At 43.2% G+C, this 26,667-nt stretch overlaps 1 protein-coding gene across 9 annotated transcripts in view; it reads right to left on the reverse strand.

Moving 5' to 3' along the window:
* Nucleotides 1-26,667, reverse strand: part of CFAP92 (cilia and flagella associated protein 92 (putative)) — a 53,297-nt gene that overhangs the window by 16,647 nt on the left and 9,983 nt on the right. For all 9 annotated transcript variants that reach the window (XR_014506347.1, XR_014506348.1, XM_083420722.1 and 6 more), the window contains 6 exons: nt 25,716-25,841; nt 24,356-24,458; nt 10,787-10,962; nt 6,793-6,957; nt 2,579-2,763; nt 552-1,435 (listed from right to left, as the gene is read on the reverse strand). Coding sequence is in view for 7 of the 9 variants with exons in the window: in XM_083420722.1 (XP_083276848.1) it covers nt 552-1,435; nt 2,579-2,763; nt 6,793-6,957; nt 10,787-10,962; nt 24,356-24,458; nt 25,716-25,841 (1,639 nt within the window). In the remaining 2 variants the exon portion in view is untranslated. The remainder of the gene's footprint in view (nt 1-551; nt 1,436-2,578; nt 2,764-6,792; nt 6,958-10,786; nt 10,963-24,355; nt 24,459-25,715; nt 25,842-26,667) is intronic.

Raw genomic sequence — 26,667 nt, forward strand, 5'->3', positions numbered from 1 at the left:
ACACGCACCACCTGCTATTTACTTTATAAAGATATCCACAGCAACTGCTAACTGCATAAATTACCATCTAATCTACTTTCTCCCTAGGAAGCAGGAACTGTAGCTCAACATCAGACGTTAAGGTGTGCGCCTCTTCAGTGCCAAGACAGCATTGCACTAGCGAACTTCTAATGGGCAAAATGGGAACGAGGAAAACCAAGTGCTGCATTAGACTAGTCTCATTATTTTCATAATTTGACTGGTGCATTTTTATTAAAACACAGTGAAACAACCAAAGTACCCCAAAATCCTGGCGCTGAAATTTTGGGCTAACTTTCAATTTTGAAAGCATCCTTGAACAGATCCTGAAAGTCCTGTCTTCTATCCCTACATGAACTAGTCTGATCACGGCAGACCAGAAGCACGTTGTAAGAAAGAAGAAGCAAATAAACAAATGCTTCTCTATATACAAAACAGTTATTAAAAATAGGAGGTTGAGTCTGACAAATCACCTTTTTAAAAAGATCAGAGCAGAGGAAAATAGGCTTTAATTGCAAAACGCTTCTGGTTACCTGTCTATTCGCTTATTCCATAACCTCTTAAGGGCTTTGTTCTTTAAGCCTTCCACGATAAGAAGGTGAATGGATCCGTCCAGAATATGAAACCCAGTAAGAACGTCCAGCTGAGAAATCTCCTCGTAAGTCATCCTGCTATTCAGTTTTAACGCATTAAGAGATTTATGAATGATGCGCAGAGGGTACGAATCCAGTTCTAGAGCCTCTGCGTTGATTTTTGTAATCTCCTGCAGCAAGTAACCTATGAGAGAAGTGTTTTTGAAGTCGAAAACATAGATGATACAGCCATAGGGGCAATAATCATCTTTAGTGTCCTCTGCTTCATCTTCCGGAGTTAACGGTACAGCTATTTCAACTCTGACTTTAAGAAAGGCCCCTGAGCACACATAATGCCCCACTGGCATCTGGGCCACCGGAGAGCCGTCGGCAGCCTTAGCCTTCCGAGTGGCACTCGTATCCTGAACGGAGCAGTTGTGAATTGGCGCACAAAAGTTCAAGGCCTTTTCACCTAGCAGTAGTTCAGCCAAGCGGATTTTGGCTACCCCATATGGGTGCCACACTTCCTCCATGCCTTTCATGGGATTCTGGGCCACGTATTTCGAAGTGACCGAGCTCAGATGGCTGAGCCTGCGGTCTCCTGGCTCCTCTCCAAACAAGGAAGGCTTTACATCAACATCCTGCCATTTCTTGTCCCGATCGTGAACCTCGATTTCCAAGGGTGGTCCTCTTAGATACTCATTCAGTTCATCACATCTTATTGTTCCTGCAAGAATCACGTTGGTATCTTTAAAGAAGACATGAGAGCCGTGATCCCGGTCTTGCGTTCGATGTGGCTCCATATTATGGAATTTGTACTTGCAGTAAATAGGAAGGCATGAACGCTATCGAAAAGAAAGAGCAGACAAGGAAGGTTGGAGGGGGCTGTTTCGGTCTCCTTTATCTCTCAGAAAATATATATACACCTTATTTCAGTAAAATTAATCAAGTATGAAATAAAAATGCACCTTTGATTGAGGTCAGTTTAGGCTAGCCCAGTATATTTTGCTGCCCAAGACACAGCAGCATAGCATCAATTGCTGGTGCCCAGGGCAGGCAGGGGCAGATAGGGGGCGCCACCTCAGCCCTCACCACCGACAACGATGGAGCAACCCCACCCCCACCAAAGCAAAGTGGGGTTGCACTAAGCTGCCTGCCCACCCACACAGGGGGGAGTTGGCTGGCACAGCCCTTGGCGGGTGGAGAGAAGCAGCAGGCCAGGCCATCCTGGAGGAGCCTGGTTCACGCCCCCTCTGTGTGCCGGGGCCATGGCCCCCGGCACCCCCATGCTACACCATTGCCAAGGCCAAGCAGCAAATGACCCACCCCACCCTATCATGGGTACCCAAGGCTGATGAAAACTATTTTGGTACTCAGGGCAGGAAAATCCCACAAGCATCTCTTCTCTTCCCTGGCAGTAAAAACACAATAACAAATTATCAATTTGCTGTCTTTTCATGTTGCCCAACTAAGTTCTGCCTGAGGCACCCACCTCATTCTGCCTAGTGGTAGGGCTGTCCCAGCCATGTAGCATAGTCCAAGGCAGACTGGTGTCCGGGATAGGCAATCTGCAAGCAGCAGCAACAACCTGGTGGTCAATGGCAGTGGCAGCAAAAAGGTGAGAGTGGCTGCCCTCACTCTTCTGTTTCCCCAGTCCACTGCCTGCACTTGCATACTCAGGGAAGGGCCTGCCTTGAGGCGAGTGGGCAAACATGCTCCCTCAATGATTCTATGTGTATATAGAAAGTGCAAACAAGAGTTCTGGATGGGGGAACTTAAATGTGCTAGGTTTTCCACCACCACGTGTTACATAAATGCAGCGATCCAATATGGCCACAAGTTCACTTCAGATCGTCTTTAGATTATAACTGTTTTGCAAATAAGAAATGGGGAAATTACAAATGTAAGAAGCAGGAGCTTTTCAGAATTCAATTGTTTCCCCCAGAATGTCACATGTAGTTATTTGAGAGAAGAATGCTCTGATTTACCTGTAGCACTTGAATTGGAACGGGGGTGTCTGGTAAGCACCTTGCGGAGTTAATCTTAATAATCAGTGGATTTAATTCATGTTTCTGTTTCTCACTCATCAGAGTCCCTTCAACAGAAAAGCTAAGGTATGCGTCCCAAAGTTTAGGGGATTTCTCTCCTAGCTGACTGACCACGCAGCGTTGTCCTGGAAATGGAATTACATTATTTATATAATCATTATAGCAGCAGTACTAAAGAAGCAATATGCTCTATGTCATTGCTTGATAGGCTTATTAAACAACTGAGCCTCTTGGGCTGGCTAATCAGAAGGTCAGCAGTTCAAATCCCTGCAATAGGGTGAGCTCCCGTTGCTCTGTCCCAGCTTCTGCCAACCCAGCAGTTCGAAAGCACACCAGTGCAAGTAGATAAATAGATACCACTGTGGCAGGAAGGTAAATGACGTCTCCGTGCGCTCTGGCTTCCATTGCGGCAGAAGCGATTTAATCATGTTGGCCACATGACCCAGAAAGCTGTTTGTGGACAAACACTGGCTCCCCTTGGCCTGAAAGCAAGATGAGCACCGCACCCCATAGTCACCTTTGACTGGACTTAACCATCCAGGGGTCCTTTACCTTTTTAAGGCTTATTCTCTGGAGAAACCACACCACATCATTTGGTCATTTGTGCCACTTTAACAAATGCAAGAACCTGCAGAGAAAGGAGCAAAGACTAGGGCAACCTAGCAGTGCGTTCTTTTCTAGCCAACCCCTGTCACAATTGCAAAGGAAGCAGGGAGCTCCTTTGGGGAAGGGCCACAGCTCAGTGAGAGAGCATTTCCTGAGCATGCAGGAGATCCTTGCTTCAATCCCCTGCTTCTCCAGGCTAGAGAGCTACTGCCAGTCAGTGTAGACCATACAAAAATGATGGACTCATGGTCCTCTTGTCTCAGTATAAGGCAACTTCCTATGTAGGAATACGACCACCACGTATGACCATGAGTGGGACCCATGGTCTTTTTTTTAAAGGTTTCCTTGGCCTAGACTAGACCTGCTCCCTCCCTTTATTGCTCATGTGTGCCCAACTCTCTAAAAATGCTTCCAATCATTGCAGTCCTGCAATGGAACATGTGAAATCAACAAGCAGCATCAAAGAGCATCTCTCCCCACTCTCCCCCATTACTACCTCCTTTCCAGCTCTCCTGCTGCCAACACTTTTAATACTGAATTTTAAATTGATGTAACCTGCTTTGACACCTGCTGGTGAAGGGCGGGCAGTAATTTTAATAATGGTGGTGGTTGTGTTAGTATATGATAAAAACAAACTACTTAGGGGAAAATGACACATAAAACTAAATTGCTTCCATTTTATAAGCGTGATCTTCCCCCCTGCCCCGTTGCTCTTAACCTTCTGACTGCAGCATTTCTTACTCATCTGCAGTTTGTAATTTTGTCTTCCATTCCCCTGCTCCAGCTTGCTTATTTATACCTCTCCAAAGTTAGTCCCTAATTCTTCTCTCCGTTATGTCAGCTACTGGCTTAAAAAGAACCCAACTGTCCATTAGCATCGGTCTCTCTTTCGCTCTCACACTCATTGCCCCTGTCACATATTTTCAGCCATCTCCTCGCAGTCAATGAATGGACAGGCCTTGAACTCAATAGGGAATCCTATTTCTCAAGGGTCATTTTTAGAAATTGTCATTGGACTTAGAAGTGCTGCAGATCACCAGCAGGGGGAAGGGAAGGTAAAGGACCCCTGGACGGTTAAGTCCATTCAAAGGCGACTCTGGGGTTGCGGCGCTCATCTCGCTTTCAGGCCGAGGGAACCGGCGTTTGTCCACAGACAGCTTTCCAGGTCCTGTGGCCAGCAGGACTAAAGCACTTCTGGCGCAACAGAACACCGTGACACAAACCAGAGCGCACAGAAACACCATTTACCTTCCCATCACCTATTTATCTACGTGCACTGGCATGCTTTCGAACTGCTAGTTTGGCAGGAGCTGGGACAGAGCAACAGGCTCTCACCCCATTGCAGGGGCCAGCAGGGGGAGCCCACAAGCCAGCAGCAGAACTTCATATTGCACATGAAAACAGGGTGCCGGAAGAGGGAGCCCTCCAAAGGACAAATAGAAGGCAAAGGCTTTGCAAACCTCACTTGCAACCACAAGGCATGGAATACTTTTAGCATTCATTGTACTACATCTGTTACAAGTATGCACTAATCTGAACAGCACTGAAGGGAAACAGCCTGTATCAGTAGTAGTGCAGATTTGCTGAACAAAATTACAAAGCGCAAGAGAAACTGAGAGGAGCTCTGAATGTGCCAGAGTGCCGTCCAATTAATGCATCAATGCCCTTGAAGCCTCAGCTTCAATTAAAAGCAAAACGTCCGGAAGCATGCAGCAAAAAGATAATTTGTATGTAAGCTGTCAGCTAAACCAGCAAAGCAGCATGCAGTCTCAGGGGGTTGCTGCTATGTACCTTGCATTCCTAATAGAAGTGAAATCACCATGAGCTTTTTACCTTTCAGGCTTTTGTAGTTTGGGCAGCAGTGATGTCAAAAAAGAAAGTGCACATCTCTGCAAATTGTATTAGCTGAACCGTACAACAGCACAGCAGGCAGGCAGGCAGAATGTTCCTATCACCCAACATGCAACATTTTAAAGCCTTATTGAGGCCGTATTTCCTGTAAGCTGCTATATTTTTCCTACATGGAAATATACAGCAGTAGCTATATTGCATGCACACTGGCTGCAGGAAGAAGAAAAAAACCTTGTGCTCTGTGTGTGTGTTTTTCTATACAAAGATTTGTTTAGTGGGGGACGTATGAAGCAGCTCTAAAATTAACCTGCACTGATCTGAAAGAAAAAAAAAATTCTTGAACTGCAGCCTTTTAACTATATTTAAAAATTTAAAACCCCACAGACAATGAAACCTTTTCCTGACACTTTGACAGTTACCAGACTGTTTTTGCAAGAAGAGTTATGTTTGCAAACACTAAGAAAAACCAAAAGGAGAAATCTCAGTAATTTTAATGTCTTTCTTAATTTGCAATGCAACAAACCCTTAATGAGGGCCAGTCAATTCACAAAACCACAATCCCTGTTACTGGCTGAGTCCAGACAGGAAAATGTACATTAGGAAGTGGCAATCTGAATCCTTTGATCATAGATCTCCCACGCCTGTTATCCTTCTAACCAATACAGCAGCTCTGCCTGTACCTCTCTGCCTTAACCTTCTCATTTGGAGCCTCTGAGCATACACGATTCCACTTCTGTACAGAGCCTGGCAAACTGCCAGCACTAATTAAATACTGACAGGAGTAACATGTTCAACATCATTCATAAGCAGTATCACAAAGGCAGGGGTAGATGATAACTTAGGAAAGGTGTCACTCAATTGTCTACAGCAGCCTTCCCCAATCTTGGAGTCCACAGATGATGTCAAAGAGCACTCCCCCCCCCCATCTCCACTCAGCCTGGCCAACCGTCAGATATGATGGGAGTTGTAGTCCAATGATATCTGAGGGCTCAAGGTTAAGGAAATCTTGTCTACATGAGGCAATATTTCCACCCCCAAGCCTCACTCACCTTTTGACTCCCCGCCCCCCTCCTCCAGCTCTTTTAAATTTTGAAAACTTTGTCCTTCCTTTGCCTTATGGGGGTCAATTACTAACCTAAGATGGGCTGGTAAGTCAGTTAACGCTTGTGGATTTGTTTACAAGGCTGGTCTACTTCAAATACACAGAAGCTTTCAGAAATCACTAGATTTTCAGCACAACAAGATGTCATCCCCTTTTCTACTCACAGATATATACATGTTATGTTCTGACTTTACAGACAGGATATACTGCTTCGGGCTATCTGAATTTCTCCATTTTGCACACTCTCTTGGCAGAGCCAGTATTTGTCCCAGCACTTACAATGCAGCTTCTTACAATAAAACAAGCCACCCCCTCATTCACCTCTGTGACAAGCTGCTCGAGCATTTGACAATACCAAACTACATAACATCTAACCCAGGCTTCCTCAACCTCGGCCCTCCAGGTATTTTGAGACTACAATTCCCATCATCCCTTACCACTGGTCCCGCTAGCTAGGGATTATGCGAGTTGTAGCCCCAAAACATCTGGAGGGCCGAGGTTGAGGAAGCCTGATCTAACCACTTCGCCCTGCAACCTTAATCCCCCCTCCCCAAAAAAGTACTGGGGCGGTGGGGGTGTGAGGGTGGGGAAATACCTGACAAGAGGGGCATGAGGTTCAGCTCTAAAAAAGCTACTCCAAACTTTTTTGTCAGAGATGTTGAACCTGCGGTTTCTTTAGTAGTTGATTTCTGGGTGCTCGATGCAGATCTTTTTTCTAAAACTCGTGAGGGTTTCTTTTTTTCTGGTAACTGGTGGTGCCCTGAAAGAGAACAATGGTCAAGTGTCTGATAGAGAACAGAATTTTATCTGATACCATCCACCAACATTAAACAGTACTGGCTTGATATATTTAAGAGAGCAACTGCTTGACCCGAAAAAGGCTGGGAAATTAATGCCTAGGCCCATTAGCCAGGTTCAGCTATAGGTGACATAGTCACACAGAGTCACCTGCACTGAACACCTTGCAGCGCTTGGGTCCAGTCTGTGACCAATTTCCATGCAGTTGCAGCCTTACCCACTGCCCTTGCTTCGCAGGTGACCAGCGTGTGCCGCCATGCACACTCTTTTCCTTTCAGCAAGGAGGAAAGAGAATGATCTCAACACACAACTTGATTTGTGTATCTCTGGATTCAGCTGAATGTGTTGTGAACAGGTGTATGGATCTGAACTTATTTCTATGGTTTATCTCCGTAGATCATTGCGTAAGGGTAAAGGTTGACATAACTTAAATATGCCATGAGATTCTCTGTTATGAAACTTGCTTGACCTTGGTAGAAACCTAACACCTCATCTCAAAATGTGCCGCCACCTTGTAAAGATCAGCACATGCAAATTTAGTTGCCAAGCACAGCCTATTCAAGCTCCTGAATGAGGGCCATCAAGACAAGGGTAAGGCAGAGAGCACACAAAAAGATGGCCAGGTCCTGTCTGGTTCATTTCTCTCTAGGATATTAAGAGTTCTTTCAAACTCTTAAATGTGCAAGATGGGCAAGATGAGAAATGGGCAGGGGGGGGGGGGAGACAGGAATGAGTCACCTCAAAGCCCCTCCCTCCCTTCCCTACTAAGAGGCATTAGCTAAAAACCCCAGATTTTCAATAGTTAGCTGGCTATCATAGCTGTCCCTAGCTCCAATGAGAAACTCTCTTTTTCTCTGTGCTCTCAGGGAACAGCACGTGCCCACTTCACTTTAAGGACAGGTATACTCTTCCCTTTCCATTTCTTACTCTTAGTGTGGGCGCTGCTGGCAAAACTGTCTCACCCACATTTCTGCAAATAACTTCACTCCTTAGATAAAGGGGTGTGGGTGGGTGTATTGTAGGGGTTGTTGCTTGCTTAAATTGCAATTTTGCTTTCTGAAGTAGCATTTATTTTTTCTATTTCATATAATAAACCAATCTTTCTTTATTCCTTTGGTGTGAAATGTTCTTGCAGGCATAAGGTTAAGGGTTATTCATAACAAGCGTATGTTGTAATTCCAGCAAAGGACCTTAAATTTCTCTTTAGCGTATGCGTACTTGCACACACATGTAGGTTCAGACGCATACTGTTGAAGTGGTAATTTACAGGAAGGAAATAAACTTTGAAGAAAGCTACAAAACTTTGCACCTGTAGCTGTCTGACATTTGTAGTTAAAGTTAAAAGATTTTGCTCTCTACATTTTCACATTAGTTTGAATTTTACTTTATTTTATTTACACAAGAGTCCTCGTGAGAATTCATCAGCATTTTAGTGCGAATTTTTCCTGACATGCGTATATTTATATGTAATCTTGCCCCACAGACAAATTTTTGGAAGGAAATTATCCAGAGCACAATGGATTTTTGTACACCATTTTCACTAATATATGACTCTATATGCATCCTTTACCCATTATATACAATTTCCACACATTAATTGGTTGAAAACCCGCATTGTAAGTTTCAGAGAAGTGTGCCTTTCAAAGCATGGGTGTGCTTCAGTTCACATATTGTTTCAGAAAGTCCAAATTAAGCACGTTCTCCTTTAAATATGAACTGAACTGAATTTCTTCCCCATCCCTACCCTACGATTCAGATGAAGAACCGTGATGTAAATTATTATTGTATCTTTTTTTAAAAAAAAAACCTGAAAACTTGGGGGAAATAACTACAGCATGGTAAGCAACTCTGGGAGAGAACCGTCCAATCATGTCTCAGCAGGCTTGAATATAACAAGCAAGCAAAACTCCCCAGAAAAGTGTGTAAATGCTTATCAAAAGTGTATAGAAGAAAAGGCTCCAACTGCCTTCGATGTAAAGGAAATAGCAGCTTGAAGATTAAGACACAATGTGTGGAACTGATCTCATAAGTCACGGGTCCCTGGAGTCATGGGAAAGAGGGACTTAAACAGAGCCACAAAACAAACAAGGCAGACATGGCGAAGGGCTGAGCTTCTCAAGCAGAGACGCCTGCTGCAAATCTGCATGCATGAGAGCAGGCTACAAAATGCTCTCTATTCTCTTTGCTTTTGCGTCAAGATAAAGGAAGTGTCTGACGCGCAGATATACTGAGTTCTCCAGCGTTAGCAAGCTTCAACACTGACTCTCGGGTCAGGAATCAGAGCAGGGAAAGTGTCACTGAGAAACAGAAAATTGCAGGGAGATCCCACACACAACCCCCCCCCCCAAAAAAAAAAACAGTTGCATAGAATGGGCTATTTGACAGGATCACCGCAAGAACAGATTTCTAGATTATTCAGGGAATGCAGTAACCACTCACAAAAGTGTGTGCCGATTTGTCAGATTGCAATATAAATAACTTGCACCATAATAAGCTGTCAGACTATTTGTCCAATTAGCCCTGTATCATCTTCTCTGACTGGCTGTCCAGGGTTTCAGGGAAAAGTCTTTTATATCATCTGATCATTTTGAATGGAGATTCCAGGTATTAGACCTGGGGCTTTATGCAGGCAAAGAACATGATACATCACTTTAGCTACTAGCCTCCATGCACGAGATCTAGGGGCAAATTCTGCAAGTGGATGAAGATTCCAAGGTCAAGAGTCTATGGTGTCACAGCTGGGGATTCCTAATCAGTGGTCTCGGAGTTACAACAAGCCCTGGATAAGGTTCAGTATTGGGGCAAGGAACCAGGAGCCTTAGAGGAGGCTGAGGACGAGCTGTAGGCACCATGAGTGGGTATGGCCTCTGATGCCAAGGCTGAATGAATCCTGAGCCCAAGGGAGAGATGGCACCTCAAATGCCAGACAGAAACCCACCCTATCAGAAGGCAAGGACGCCATGGAAGTAATATCCTCCTATTAAGCAGACCTCCAGATGAAGACAACTGGCAGGAGTCAGCTGGATCTACTGTGTTGTTCCAGCAACTCCAGCTCAAAAAAGCCCAGTGCCTGGCTGGAACAGGAGCTGGAACAAATGTTTTTTCAGCAGCACTGTGACCAATCTGACTGGTTAGATTGCATCTGACCTTGGACTGCCCAGGACCTGGTCACTGCCTATGCTCTCAACTGTTCACAGACCAACTTGAACATGACTTTGACTGCCCTGACCTTGCCTCTCACCTCAACTCTTGTTTTGGACTCTGATGACTTGGGCTCTGACTCCAGACCAGCCCTGGATACCACTTCTGCACAGCACAGTCACACTTGAGCTTTTAGTACAGCTCTTCAAATCCTACTCATTATCCCCATTTCTACACCGCAATATGACTAATTTAGTTGAACTAATGTTAATTCCTATGGTGTAGGGGGCAGGGAACAGACCTAAAATATTTTTCTTTTTTACGTCCTGCCACCCAAATGAAGGCATGTAACACAAACAATTTAAGAATATTTCAGCAGGTGTTAGCTTGTGCGGGAATGTATTGTTTTGAGGATTTACATTATTTGTTGAATACCCCTTAATAAATGACCCAGTGTCTACCTATTGCATAAAACATTTGTCACCCATTACAGGCAAACTTTCCTCCACCGCTACCCTATTATCTTAAGTGGTTTGCTATTTCGCCTAAAGCTACAATCCTATATACAGGGTTTTGGGAATAAGCCCCAATGAACTCAGTGGGACTTTAAACATTCATAGGATTCCACTTCACATCCTTTCTGCACTCACCTCCATCTGGTGTCTCCTTCCTTTCTGAATGCTCCATCGTTTTTCCTATATTAGTTTTCGTAACTGCCGAGGCTTTAGCATGAGGTTTCGAATGCAATTTCTGCTTTATAGCTTTGGCTTCCTGTAGAGTTCTTTCTTTCAGGGAAGAGGGTATGCTCCCAGAAATACTGACTGCACTTGAAGAAAAATAATTGTTTTTTGAAGGAAAAAAAAACCTCAGAGGCATTTGGAAGATTAAAAAAATATACACAGCAACAATAGAAAAATGAAATTAAACTCAACACAGCAAATTGTACAACCAAGGGAAACATCACAAACTTTTAATTATTTTAAAAGATGTAGCTGCCGTTATAAAACTATGTACATTGTAAACCAGGGATGGGGAAACATACACATGAGATACTACAGCTTTTGTCTGCTTTAGGATGGGCGCATATGAGATGCATATGAGATGGCTGCCAGTTGGCTTTCAAGTTCTCTCCTTCATGCAGCAAACCATCTGCATACAGTGTTGTGCCAAGAGGATTCCTTCTATACAGTGGTGCCTCGCAAGACGAAAAGAATCCGTTCCGCAAGTCTCTTCATCTTGCGGTTTTTTTCGTCTTGCAAAGCAAGCCCATTAGCGGATTAGCGCTATTAGCGGCTTAGCGGGCTTAGCGGATCAGCTGATAAGCCGCTTAGCGGATCAGCTGTTAAGCGGCTTAGCGGCTTGGGGAAAAGGGGGGGGGGAACCCGCAGGAACTCGCAAGACATTTTCGTCTTGCGAAGCAAGCCCATAGGAAATTCGTTTTGCGAAGCACCTCCAAAATGGAAAACCCTTTCGTCTAGCGGGTTTTCCGTCTTGCGAGGCATTCGTCTTGCGGGGCACCACTGTATACCGTTTCAGTCTTCCAACAGAAAGCTTTTCTGGTGCCACAGAGGGGAAACATCCGACCTTCCCTTTGGGAGGCACTGCACACAGACAGCTTGCCATATAAAGACAGCCATGATGGGGATGGCTTAGCGCCCTCTCAGTTGAACGCATGATGCCTCACTGAGCACAGGACAGAGCTCTTAGGTTCTAGATCTAGATTCTTCAAACATCTCCAGTAATCTGTCCTATCCTACACAGGGTTGTGGTGTCATCATGTATCAATGGTACTTCTTTCACAAGGAAATGTTTTGCACTAGCAGGGTGTGATGCGCTTTGCTTACAGAACAGACCCAACTTTTTGTATAAACCCCGCAACTCTTTGCTGGAGGATGACACACTTGGATCTTTAACGTGGACTAGGAATATCCATGGGCTTTTCAAGCACTAGTTTATACTTAGAAAGCGAAGTCATCTACAATGCTATTTTCTGTGCCTTTTCTACATGCCTAATCTTCTATATTCCTAGTTACAGGTAGGTAGCCGTGTTGGTCTGCCGTAGTCAAAACAAAATAATAATAAAAATTCCTTCCAGCAGCACCTTAGAGACCAACTAAGTTCGTTATTGGAGCTTTCGTGTGTACCTGAAGTGTGAATGCACACGAAAGCTACTATCAATAACAAACGTAGCCCTTAAGGGGCTACTGGAAGGAATTTTTTTAAATTATTTTGTTTCTATATTCCATTTTCCTAAATAAATTATTTTTTGCTTAACTGGCTTCTTCTGGGTGGGTGGGGAAAGGGGGGGGGGAGGCACCTCCTCCATTCTGCCACTGGGAGCATTTTGTGAATGGAGCTTTGGTCACAAGGCCCTCTCACCAACAACTAGAACCTCAGGTTCCAAGCCATAATTTTGCCAATAATAATCTTCAAGGCTAGACAGTTGGGAGTATAAAAAGCCACTGGATAAGCAATTTCTACATTGCTCCTCTGACACCCTTGGAAGAAACTCCTTTGGGAGAAAGGATACACAAGGCATGGCGATCTGTTGCTCTAACAGAAGAAGGCTGACATTCTGTTTAATGTTAAGAATTCAAAAAACAACACCACTACCTCAGAACATTCTACTTCCCTTTTTGAAAGCAGGTATATTGTCAGGATATAATGAGACAATGAATAAGGTGTGTGCTATTAAAATGTTGGATTCTTAATTAACCCATTAAAATAATTATACCTGCCAAGGGAGGTCTCAGTTTTAGATATTGCTTTACAATATTTTGGAACACTGATGGCACAGGATGGTTAAAAAGATTCTGATAAAAAGCTCACTAAGAGCTATATTTTTATTGGCGAGAATTAATTATGTAATTAATCATCACATGACATTAAGTAGACTACTCGTATAATGTAGATGAAATATGACCAGTGTTATGAGATTTTGCAGAAACTGACACACCAAATAATCAAGTGAAAATTGATTTATGCTAATGCTAGTCAAGCAAATAATTATGCCAGGCAATGTGTGGAATAGCCAACGTGAATGGAGAATAACCTATCAGGCTGGCTAACAGCGACCCAATGCCAAAACCCAGCAAATTGTTCCTTCAAAATGTCTAAGCAATCATCAGACCAGTCAAATTTTAGATTCGTATTCAGGCTTTGATGATAAAGAGACATACCGTATGTCTAATGCAATTGAAGGCTCAACTAGCTGAAAAATTGAACAATTATTGAAATTCTTTCTGAAGCACAAAACCTAACTAGCATAGTTAAGGGGGAAAGAATGGTTAATGGCCAATATTTTTAATACTGACCTCTAAGACCTCTAAAACATATGCTTTGGGAGACAGCTGTGCTGGCTGGGGTTGGTGGAAGGGCTAGACCAAAAGCATATGGAGGGCACCAAGTTGGCAAAGTCTGCATTAAAATGTGCCTCTCCTAAAATCCCCTGTCATTCTACATCCATTCAATTAGGGTTGCCACCTTTGTTCTGGCAAAATACAGGACAGGGCAGGGTAGGGAAGTTGGGGGGCATTTCCCCCTCATCTGGCACTGATGTGAAAGCAATCCATTCTGATCTATTGCAGTCTTACAGGATGCCCCCTCTGGAATTTCACACACACAAATGTCTAAATCTGTCTGCTCTTGGCTACCTAGAGCTTAAATATGGCTCAATTAGTAGAGCATGAGACTCTTAGGCTGGATCTAGACACATCAAAGAAGTGATTCAGTTAAGCACGTTGTAAACTTCATACAGGGAAATCCCGTTGGCGAAAAACGGGATTCCAAAGTGCCATCTGGTGTCACAGTGTTATAACGCACATAAAGCACTTTATCTTTATGAATGTAGCAGAGTTCTTAACCTCAGGGCGATGAGTTCAAGCCCCACGTTGGGCAGAAGGTTCCTGCACTGCAGGGGATTGGGCCAACGGACTCTCAAGGTCCCTTCCAACTCTACAATCCTATGGTTCCTATAACCGTTTACACACCCCTTCAAACACATGCATTTGGAGAGGATTCCTAACGTGGGATACAGACAGAGAGAGAGAGAGAGAGAGAGAGAGTTGAAATACAGAAAAAAAACTGTATCAATACAGGTCGTAGCATTTTACACTGAAAAATGGGACAATCCTGTATTATACGGGACAGGTGACAACCTTACATTCAATGAATATGTATCAAGGGTGAGGCACTAATGCAGGCATCCCCAAATTCGGCCCTCCAGATGTTTTGGGACTACAATTCCCATCATCCCTGACCACCGGTCCTGTTAGCTAGGGATGATGGGAGTTGTAGCCCCAAAACATCAGGAGGGCCGAGTTTGGGGATGCCTGCACTAATGCATGATACATTCCCTCCCACCTGACCTTCACTGTATGGCCGAAAAAGCCCCACTTCCTGCACATACAAGCAGAGGGCTCCCTCTGAGTTTGGAAACCTGTAATACCAGTGCTCCCAACACAAGAGAACTTGTTATATGCACAGGGACCTCTGTGAGAGAACTGCAGCGTGCACAGCCAGGACCAATCTAAGCTACACAGAGCAGCACTCTTTTACACATACAGGGAACAATGCAGATACAAGATACCACAAGAAGCAATTCTGTAAGTGGAGCTCAATTTAAAAGGGCATGCTTGAATTCAGCATTATCCCTGCATGCTAAGTACTGTCAGTGACTAAGAGGAACTTTCACATTCTCTGGCAGGCTAACCAACCACAATCCTACATGGTTGGTGTGTGTGTCCTCAGTTAAAAAAGGCAAAGGTATAGGACCCCTGACGGTTAAGTCCAGTCGCAGACAACTCTGGGGTTGTGGCGCTCATTTCGCTTTATAGGCCGAGGGAGCCGGCGTTTGTCTGCAGTTTTTCTGGGTCATGTGGCCAGCATGACTAAGCCACTTCTGGCGCAACGGAACACTGAAACCAGAGCAGCGCACGGAAACGCCGTTTACCTTCCCGCCTATTTATCTACGTGCACTTTTTGGCGTGCTTTCGAACTGCTAGGTTGGCAGGAGCTGGGACCGAACAACGGGGGCTCACCCCATCATGGGGATTCGAACCGCCAACCTTCTGATCAGCAAGCCCAAGAGGCTCAGACCACAGCGCCACCCGCATCCCTTGTGTCCTCAGTTACTTATGCATTAATTACACCCAGCTTGAACTACTGCAATGCTCTCTACGGGGCTAGCTTTAAAAACAGTTCAGAAACTGCAACTAGAAGAAAATAACACAGCTGCCAGAATCTTCTAGGTGTATGGTAGTTGGAACCTATTACACAAATCCGTTTCAATTTAAAGTGTTGTGTTAACCTTTAAAACTCTTGAGTTGCCTGTGGGTAGCTTAATTTAAGGATCACCTGCCGACGTGAACCTGTCAAAGCCCTGAAATAAGCATGAGAGGCTCTGCACTCTAGCCTTTTAAATAACCCGTTGGTGAATACTAGGAACAGGGCCTTCTTAGAGTGGCAATTCTGGAATTGTTTCCCTTGGGAGGTCTGTTAAGCAGGACTCTTCCTGTTTTTAAACAGGTGCATTTTCTTTTCTTTATTTTAAATTGTTTTTTTGTTTTCAAGCAGGTAAATTTTAACGCTGATTTCCCATTACAGTGGTACCTTAGGTTAAGTACTTAATTTGTTCCAGAGGTCTGTACTTAACCTAAAACTGTTCTTAACCTGAAGCACCACTTTAGCTAATGGGGCCTCTGCTGCTGCCACGCCGCCGGAGCCCGATTTCTGTTCTCATCCTGAAGCAAAGTTCTTAACCTGAAGCACTATTTCTGGGTTAGCGGAGTCTGTAACCTAAGCGTATGTAACCTGAAGTGTATGTAACCCAAGGTACCACTGTATTTTCGTGCTGTCTCCTTTAGCCCTAATGCTTCTTTGTTCTGTACCATTTTATTTAAATTGATTTTTAATCTTTATTTTACTGTAGTCAGAGGCTGGGGTTTTTTCTGGCAAATCACTTGGGGGGGACGGACTAAGTGGGGTATACAACAAAATAACCCTTTAAAGGTCCACAACAGTAGAAGGGACAATGCCTCAAAATAAGCAAAATGTTGAATTGGCTCCCAGCACTGTGTGTCAACTTAATGTGTGCAGTCATACAAATTGTTCAAGTCGTGAAAATAATGCTACCATAATGGGGTTCAGAACAAATCTCTGAACAAATGCAGGATTCCTCTGCACCCTAATCTTGTTTCACAACACGTGGCTATCTTCCGGTGGATGAATTTAGGATTATAACAACACGCCACAAGTGCAGAAATTAACAAGGTGCTCTATTTCACAGTACAATTCCAGAAATCTGCATTTTTAGTATGCCCTGAAATCAATGAACAAGAGATTATATTTTATTAAAGGACTAGCACAACTTGAATGTTTTATTTCTAAAGGCACAACTCCCTCATAAATTTACAGCTCAGACATTCTGACTTAAATCACCTGGGAGAAAAGCTGTTTGCTTTTTTTAAAGGATTCAAATGTCATATTTGAAAGCCATAATCTGTCTAATTTATAACCATATCATGAAGAATTCTTTTTCATCACAAAGCTTACTTTCAAGTCAGATCCAGTAGTTAACACTTTAATTATATGAGGCACAATTTATAACCACATAATGAAGTATTCTCATTCACACCCCAAGTGATAGCATGTTACTTTATTTACAGGCAACAACAACAAAAAGAGACTAGCATTCAAGACCACAGGACCATTCAGCTACTCACAACCTATACCATGGGCTGCATCTAACAATATCATCTGATTTATTGAAGGACTTCTGCTTGTGCAAAAGAACTACTCCTCACCCTGCATACTTCTCAGATATGTTCTGGGTGTCCTCTGCCATTCTCCAGAAGAGATTTGAGAGGCGTGCAGGGGCGGAGAGGAAGGGGGAGTTCTGCCAAGCAGAAGTGGAAATGGAACAACTGTTGGATACAACCCTAAATCACCAATATCAGAAAATATATGCAGGCAGACGAGATGAAATTAATTAAAATTAATCTCTTCTTATTGAAGCCAATTGTGGAGCCACACCCATGCACTTAGGACTTCCATTAAATTCATCAAAGCACCAGTGTGGTTTAGTGGTTAGAGTGATGGACTAGCACCTGGGAGACCAGGGTTCAAATTCTGACGCAGCCATGGAGCTCCCGGAGTGACCATGGGCCAGTCACTGCCTCTGAGCTAACCTACTTCACAGGGTTGTTGGTGGATAAAATGGGGAGGGGGGAAACCATGTGTGCTACCTTGAGCTCCCCTCGTGGGAAAGGTTGGGTACAAATCTGAATAAATAACTTTCCCCCTTTCTACACACATGTATGCATGCGTGCAAATGCAGGCAGTGCTACAGGACCATTATGGGAAGCAGGGAGCCTGGGTGTGCTTTCCACACTAACAGGTAAAAAGGTAAAGCAGCCCTGGACGGTTAAGTCCAGTCAAAGGCAACTATGGGGTTGTAGCGTTCATCTCACTTTCAGGCTGAGGGAGCCAGCATTTGTCCATAGACAGCTTTCCGGGTCATGTGGCCGGTATGACTAAAGCGCTTCTGGCGCAACGAAATACTGTGACAGAAACCAGAGCGCACAGAAACGCTGTTTACCTTCCCACAGCAGCGGCACCTATCCATCTATTTGCACTGGCATGCTTTTGAACTGCTAGGTTGGCAGGAACTGGGACAGAACAATGGGAGCTCACTCCATCGCGGGGATTTGAACCACCAACCTTCTGATCGGCAAGCCCAAGAGGCTCAGTGGTTTAGACCACAGCGCTACCTGCTTGTTGCACTGCTATGTGTGTGCTTGCAGAGGAAGGAAGAAGAGTCTGTTGAACTTATGTGAATCCTCCTGGTATGGGTGCTATAGCAATGGTTAATCCAAACACATTTGATAAGAGGGACTGCAGTATTATGATGGCTTTTGCATATGGTACCTCGAAACCTTGCCCTGAGACTTCCAGTTACTTCCATTACTAGTGGGAGCAGAGAAGATTGAGCTGGGGTTACAAGTGTTGCAAAATCAGAATGAAGCGTCAGAAACAGGCTGCAACTTAAGAAACTATATTTGATATGCTAGAAATGGCCAAGGGTTGACCAGTGTAGAACTTCCCCCTATTATGCCATTATAAAAACAAATTATTTTCGTGTGAAATATTGCAGCAAATACTTTAGCATCTCCACTTGGCAAGAGAAAGCCAAGTCTACCCCCTTGTGGCCCACACAGTTCTCATATAGAAGGTGTTTGAATAATTCAAATGTGTACCACAATTAGGCATTAGTCAAAACAATGGTAAAATCAGTTCTATGCCTCAAGAGCGCCCTAAATATAAAATAAAACCTACATTTACTGGTGGATATAAACTATTACACAGGTAGGAAATAGGAAACATTACAGTTCAAAGCTGAAATAACTATGGTGGTTTCATTTGCATTAGTGGCAAGAATGAATCCTTCTTATAGCACAGTGTTAGAAACTGAGGTATGAAAGCTAGGAGCTAAATGGCACCTTAAACCTAAGTTATGGGTGCAACAACAGAATGGGTGCACTTTTTTATAACAAAAACACAAAGCTGAAAATGAATGAACTGTAACTAAAATCTGATGTTCATTTTTCACATGACCCAGTCCTCATCTGAAGCCTTCAAAAAACAAAGCCATGCTTCCCCTGCCTGCCTGCCTTGTACTCTTAAGAGGCTTCCTTCTGCAGTCTTCAGAGAGTAGTTGCAAGTGGGGAGGCAGAAAAAGGTCCTCCTTTCCTTCCATTTTACAGACAAGACCTGGATTCTCCCTACACCCCATTTGCTTCATGTAAACAAATCTTTTTGGCACCACAATTAATGCATATTAAAGGCCTATACAACTGATGGCACAGACACCCATCTTGAGTGTCCAGTTCACAATCCTAAGACTTAAGTGTTCTTCAATGATCCCACTCCGAAATTTGTTTTGATTTTAAGCATCACTGTAACTAACTGGCTAATGTATTTCAAATTAAAGTACATCATACATTAAAAGTACATGAAACAAGGCAACGCAAACCTAAACAAAACATGTTGTGTTTAAAAGAAAAGAAAGTTTTCAGGTCCCCAATCCACGCACGTTTTACTTGGGAGGAAACCCCACAGAACTTGGTTGGAATTTAATCTGAAATCTTAGGAGCAGAGCTCAGAAACTGCTCACGTTTATGAAATTCCCTGTCGCAAAATGCACCTAGAACAATGGGAATTTCAAACGCTGCTGCAACAGGCAATACTTCTGAGATGACCAATAATAAATAAGAATCTCCAGGTGTTGCAATTAAAGCAAGAAGCTAATAGGTACATGGTATGTGTTACAACTGTCACAATTAAGGATTTATTGCTGGGCTTCTTAGAAACAAATTCTCACCTGCCCATTACAGGCAGAACACTACAGAGGTTGCAATACCATCTGTGGGAGTTTACAATCCCACTAAGATTTTTTTGCTGGAGCTGAAAGGGGAGGAAAAACCCTGAAATACTGTGGTTGAAATGTTCTTCATCCCCCACGCACACCAAGACTGTATGCTAAGACAAAAATAGCATTTCTGTCCAGGAATGTATGTTGTTCGCCAGATGTGATATTTGCAAGACTTTTTTGTGACAGTAATCACCAGTACAGAGTAGCAGATTTTTTTCTGCTGGCACTCAAAGCACTTTTATCAATTTAAGAGTACTGGCAACTCATATTTTACCGCCCCACCAAAAAAAACCTACTGAATGTATGTAACAAAATTGTGGGTGTGATAGGGCTGCAGCTCTGACTTTTGGAAGACCATATGTTCGTGATCTTTAGCATGTCACACATTGCAAAAAAATTATTTGTTATCACCAATTATATCAATTGCAGTACAATGTCAATATTCTTTTTTAGCTGACTTTCCCCCATGACAAACTTAAAAAGGTACCCCACCTATGAGACATCATGGCGGACATTATGGTACTTGACTTCATGGCTCACAGGGATTTGTTGCTACTTGTCCTATTAGGGTGTTGCCCACAAGCCACTGGTCTTGCAGTTTTACTGTGGAAGCAGCAGGCTGTGTGCTATGTCCTCCTTAAGATAATTATTTGGGCAACAGCAGACCAAGTCAGATCAGATGCTTCCCATGTGCACAAATTCCTAGAAGAAAACGGTGGACAACAGCTGTGTTGACACGGCACAGTAAGCCATAGTTAATAGGAGGGTGAGGCTTGTTTCATTTCAAACAAACATGATGTGAAGCAAACCACAATCCCCACTTCAGGCATAACACTAAGGTAGGCATGATAGTTTATTGTTCCCACTAGTACTAGGGGAGAACTGAAACTGGGAACCATCCCAGCATTCACAATAAACTATTAACTATGACAGCACCATAGTTACTGTGTCATGCAAACTGGGCCAGAGTGCGCCTCCAATGGCAATGGCCCCCTTGCTATACATTTTCAACTGCCCACACTTAGTTACTGGTGACACATCAATGGCCAGGCAGAAAAAGGCTTTTAGCATTCTCCATTTCAAAAAAGTGTCCCTGCCCAATTGCCTAGTGTTATTTCTTCCTAACTATGTCTACCTACACAAGAAGGTATTATAAGCCTCACTTAAAATGTACCCATGCATTTTATGTCAACCAACTTGTTTTCCAGAACAAGACATAAATGGTAAGTGGCTTAGGGAAACCCAACCAGATGGGCAGGGTATAAACAATAAAACTATTATTATTATGAATAAGTCCCACTTCTGCTCTACTTTCCCTCCATCCTAGAAACATCTAGCAATAAAAAATTTGCAAATGATGCTTCTCTCCACTGTGAATTGCCCTATCACATATGCAGAGCTAATGATGTGAAGTACAGACAAGGAAACCTGCAGTGTTTTGCATTATCACATTTTACCAAGTAAGGATCCAGATTTATTAGCTACTGCCCATTAGCTTTTCTTCGGAAGGTTTAATTCAGTTTCTTGTTTTGTTCAGCGGAGGATGCTCTTACCTAAGACCATATCCCACACTTAGTGAAACTGAAATGTCATGTCTGGCATGCCTTACCCTACAAACTGCCAAGAATAATGGTTCTTGGAATATGTTAGCCAGATGAGAGGAATTAGACATATACAGCAACTTGGATCAACTTGTACCAAGCCACTTGTGATTTATGTCAATGCCAACCATCTGCCACCATCCTCCAATTATAGAATCAGGGTGTCCTGCAGTGCAAAGCATCATTACTAGTCAAAGAACTATTAAATGAACTTTAAATAGGATTTTAGTTTCTGGCGCTCTATCCGAACATTTGTGCCAGCAAAACTGTTTGCAATGACAGGGGAACATTCCTGTGATGTCCAGTATAGCATAATGTGTGATGTTGCCCTGATAAATACAACATTTTGTTTGGCTGCAAACCTTATGTCTGTAAGGTTTTTGGAGATGCCAAATCTACCACACCCAAATTATCTGGCAATAAAATGGTGTAACTCCATTTTCTAAGTACCAGTCAAAAATAATGTAACTTGTATTTTTAAAATGTCTACAAAAAAATGGACTCTTGGGCTTTTCTTAATATGCTTATTATCATCCTGTGAGACTGTTTTCCTACTGGGAAAATAAGAAGAGAAAATTATTGAATTGGCATGGACTTCAAACGACAAGACCAGGAAATGGGTATTTAGTCTACAAAGCAGGAACTAAGTACTGTTGAAGAAAGGAGACGCAGCAATTCAAGAAATCTTAAAATAGCAGCAGGAGGAGATTAAGCACACCGTACAATTTTCTCAAAAATCAAAATAAGCTTAACCCCATGCAACAAACATTTATATTACCCAGTGGCTTAAAGTAGTATTTTACATCAACACCTCTGTCCTATGAACATTATTCGACTGTTTACTAGGAATCGCTTTCCAAGTTGCAACAGATAGCAGCAATCCATGGTCCTATGCACTCACCGGAGCTTCCTCACATCTTTCCGATTCAGAAGCCCCTTCCCCTGCCAAACTGCATTCAAGCTTCCTTTCACCTAATAAAAGCCACTCTGTGGTTCAGGGGGAGAACTGCTAACGCAAAGGATTTACAAGGCACCAGATGCACATGCAAAACCTGCCTGAATGTCTATTAGCAGCTTCTCCAACAACGCAGCCAATATACATTGAGATAGGCTGGCAAGATAGTATGGGTGGGGGAAAAACATTTTTATGCTAAAGATCTCTCTCAACTCTCATAAAACATCTCTTGAAATAAAACTAGTCATGTTACTTGCATACACTCCTACACTGTGCCCGTCATTAAGCTGTATTTTACAGCACCCTATCAGCTGGGTGGCTGACAAGGAGAATAGCACTACAATAAATCTGAAGTACAGGAATGTGCCTGAAATGAAGAACATTTTCAAAAGTTCAATTTCCCCCTATTTTTCCAAGAAATTAAAGGTCATCTGAAAATGTCAAAGGAAGAAAGCAACAAACGATAGCCAGCTCTGTAATCTATCCCAAGATGCAATGATTAAAAAGTGAGCATGTTATGGCTGCTGCCTCTTGTCTCTTCATCTAGCTACCAACAGAGTACTTAGACCGAGTGCAACCCAGCCTCTCCCGGCTTCCTTCCCTCTTGCTTTTTTCCAGATACCAGGCCCTGGCCAAGCTTGGAGTCAGGCTGCCACTTGCCCATCCTGGTACAAGCAGACTGAGATCCGAAGGGCCAGAGGTAGATAACATAGCCAAGGAAAGACAAAGGTCATGTTCCACATCACATAAACCAGGGATGTCCAACAAGGTTGATCGGGATCGACGGGTCGATTCCCGGGAGGTTCTGGTCGATCGCAGGCTCCTTTTCCTTTGCCTAAGAGCATCTGCCCCCGCTCCCTCGCCCCGCCCTCCGTTTCCACATAATCGCTTGAACGGGAGATGTAGTTTTGGCTATGAGGCAGATTGTTTCCATAGCGATCTTTTGGTGAGTGACTAAACCCCTTTTCCCTTTACTGTAGTCTGACATTTCCCTCCCTAAAAAAACCTCAGCAACTTTGGCCTGAACCGCCCCCCCCCCCAAAAGGGGGTAGATCACTGTCAGTATTTTTTTCCTGTGAGTAGATTGCCATCTCTTGGGAGTTGGACGTCCCTGACATAAACCAATAGCAAGGGCTGGATGCAGGTCACAGACAGGCTGGTGGTACCATAAACACACTGGACGGATGAGGCAAGCACAGGCAAGAGAAGCCTGCATAGCTATTGAGCACAACATGTTGCTCAGACTCAAACAAGTGATACAGAGTCAAACATGCACCCATTGATTCCTTAAGCCATCTGGCTTGGCCACAATGATGAGCTGCATTATCATTTTGAGACATTACCAGGTAGTGTCAAGAAACTACTTCAGTCTCCAGAAGCTACTTTAGTGGCACTGGGAATATAAAGCACTTGGGCCCTGCTGCCAAGAGCCCTCAGCAGTTTGAGTCCCACACTGGCTTACAAAAATTGTGGAGAAGCACATGAAAGCAGCCACTAAGTTTTGCACTATGGAGAAATGGCACAGAGTTGGTGGCAGCAAGCAGTCCTGGCCCCCCTTTGTACCTCCTGGATTAAAGTACCAGAGACAAGAAGAGATCCATAAATAGGGTATGTGTTGTGACCCACCACTGGAAATTTTGCAGTTTGGCTGAGGACTTGGATGAGGATAAGTTTTGTGCGGTTTCCTCGAGGGAAGAACCACCGGTACCTTACTTTGGGTCCTCCCAGCTAGAGAAGACAGGCTTGCCACGATCCTCTGCCTCAGAAAATGAGGCACTACCTCTGTCTGCCCAGACTTGTAGAAGCTAAAGGCTTCTTTTTAAACCAACAAACTTAACTAAGTCTAGTGCTTTGGCAGCTTGCCAAAGGGGAAATGTTGCAAATTAAGACGGTAAACAAGAAAACAAGAGTTTAGTAGTGACAAAAGCTGTTGACTCAATTTATATATTTAAAAAGAGACAAATTTGCTTGTTGCAAAATACGTCGCTATTGGTCTTGCATTTTAAAGCTATAAGTACTTTGCAATCTTAAACAAGTTCTATAGATGTCAATGTCTAAGTAAAAATTACAGCCCCAGGTTCTTTTGGGAGTATATAAGTCAAATCAATATATAAATGACATGACATGACATCTGGAAAAAAACAGCTGACTTCAGTTTTCTTTAAAGAAGTATGTGCATGCCCCAGTAGAAACAGAAATTGTTCCAATAGCCCTATGCCCTGGAGAGATTTACCTCAGCGAGTGAGCTGGGGCACCTACAATAGATTTACGGGAAGTTTTTTGTTCAATGAAAGAGTCGTCATCCAGAGGCTTGCTTGCAGCCGAACCAGGAGAACCTGTAACATACACAATACTAATTAGGGCTGCACTGTTCAATTAACTGGTCATAGGTTAATTAATTTAAAAAGCACTTAACTGACTAAAAGTAAAAGTTTTTATTTTATTTATTAAAGTTCTACACCACCCTTCATCTGAGGATCACAGGGCAACTTACAATATAAAAACACAAAGATAACAAACAAAAAAAGAACCACTAATTAATATGGAAGACATTTTTAATGATGACGATGATATAATAATAATAGTACATCTAAAACCAGGAGTTGGAAAACACCATTGTAAAGAGGCATTCTTATGGAAGGCCCATAGTTCAGTGGCAGAGCATGTGTACTGATGAAGAAAGTCCCTGGTATTTTCAGGTAGGCCTGGGAAAGACTCTTGTCTGAAATTCTGGAGAGCCGCTGCCAGTCAGCATGATGATACTGAACTAGATGAACCAATGGTCCTCTCTTAAATAGGAGAGAATGTATTTTCTAAGATGTTGCCTGCTATGAGACAGGGCGCATTTTCTCTTTGAAACTAGAATTATCCCCTTTTATATTTTCAAATTTCTCAACTGAGAGTTAAATAATGTCTTTTCTTCGTGAGTTACCTTTAGAAAACTCAAGGTACACAAAATTTATCTGAACAGTTCTTGAGTCATCTCCAACCAACTGAGCCCTTGTGTCCCAGCCCAATCACTGGGATCATCTTGAAGATCACCGCGAGTTGCATATTACATATTACAAAGGCCCAACTGGCCTCAGCCAGAAGTCAGGCATTTAGTCCCTGGCTGTGGAACACTATTCCAGAAGTCATTCAGCAAGCATCCTCACTTGTGACTTTCAGACTTTTGAAGACTTTAATGACTACAGGCCTCTGCAGTTGTTTACAATTTTCTTGAACAGCCCACTGTTGCTAAATACAGTGGTACCTCTTGCTACGAACGCTTCTTGTTACGAACGCTTCAGGTTACGAGCTCCGCTAGCCCAGAGGTAGCTGCTCCTGGTTGCAAACTTTGCCCCAGGATGCAAACGGAAATTGCGTGCCAGAGGCGCACGCACAGCAGGAGGCCCCATTAGCAAAAGCACGCCTCAGGATAAGAACGGTTTCAGCTTGAGAACAGACCTCCAGAATGAATTCAGTTCATAAGCAGAGGTACCACTGTAACATGTTATACAAGTTCAAGCAACAATGAAGGCTGAAACAGTGAGATGGCTCATAGTTTCTGTAGAATAGTCACATAATGTAGCATCACACTCATACTACTGTACCTGCTATAGTGCCAATTGCTGACTTCTCTGATATGGGGGACACTTCTGGTGGTTTAATTTTTGTGTAACTGGCTTTGGGTTGACATTGTTCCAGGAAGTTTCTTTGAAGCGAAATCATTTGCTTTACTGTACATTGAGGGGAGGAAAGGTAAGAAGAAATTACATTCAGGACTCATGAGTTTGTTAATATGTGGTTACCTTGTCATGTTCTCATTCATTTATTAGGCCATAGTCAAAAATAAAACTATGGCTTACTATGAATGAGAAGTTTGCTGGTTTGTTCCTATCTTACTACTCAGAGATGCTGTGTGTGTGTTGGGGGGGAGGGGGCACAAGCCCTGGTTCACTCATAATGCTAAGCCAAGCCTTCTGGTTGTTTCTTCCAAACAGGAGAGCAAAAGCAACTGTACCATGTTTTATTTCTGAATATGGATTAATGTTATGTGTGAAGAAGGCCCAGTATCCAGTTTTTCTGATTCACCATACAAAGCAATCATCCCTGAAGCCTACCAGGCTATGTTCCCAACAAAACCCTAAATAAGAACAGAAGCTTTCTGGGGGGGGGGGGGGGGTTCTGCAAAGTAAAATATGTCTCTACTAGCAAAGGCTCAAGAGTTCACCAACAGATATTTGCATGGGAGGCAAGTATATTGGGTATTCAGGAGTAGGATGGAGGAGTAATCCATTTTAAAACTGATTTTACACATGGAATCTGGCAGTTCCGAATTCTGCAACTTGCAACAGACCATCAGTGCCTGTGGAGGAATCTCTTTTCTCATAAGGTTTTAGAAGAAAATTGGACAAAATCTGATGGGAATCTTTCAACTGATTTGGATGGGGCTTCAATATAGTCTTGCATCTTGGCAGTGACTAAACTGAGACCAGCTCAGGGTTAACCACAGCAGCCTGTGCCCTCCAAGGACATTCTTCAGTTATCATAAAAACAACAAAC

The sequence above is a fragment of the Podarcis tiliguerta genome (genome assembly GCF_965153285.1).
Source record: "Podarcis tiliguerta genome assembly, chromosome: 2".
Lineage (NCBI taxonomy): Eukaryota > Metazoa > Chordata > Lepidosauria > Squamata > Lacertidae > Podarcis > Podarcis tiliguerta.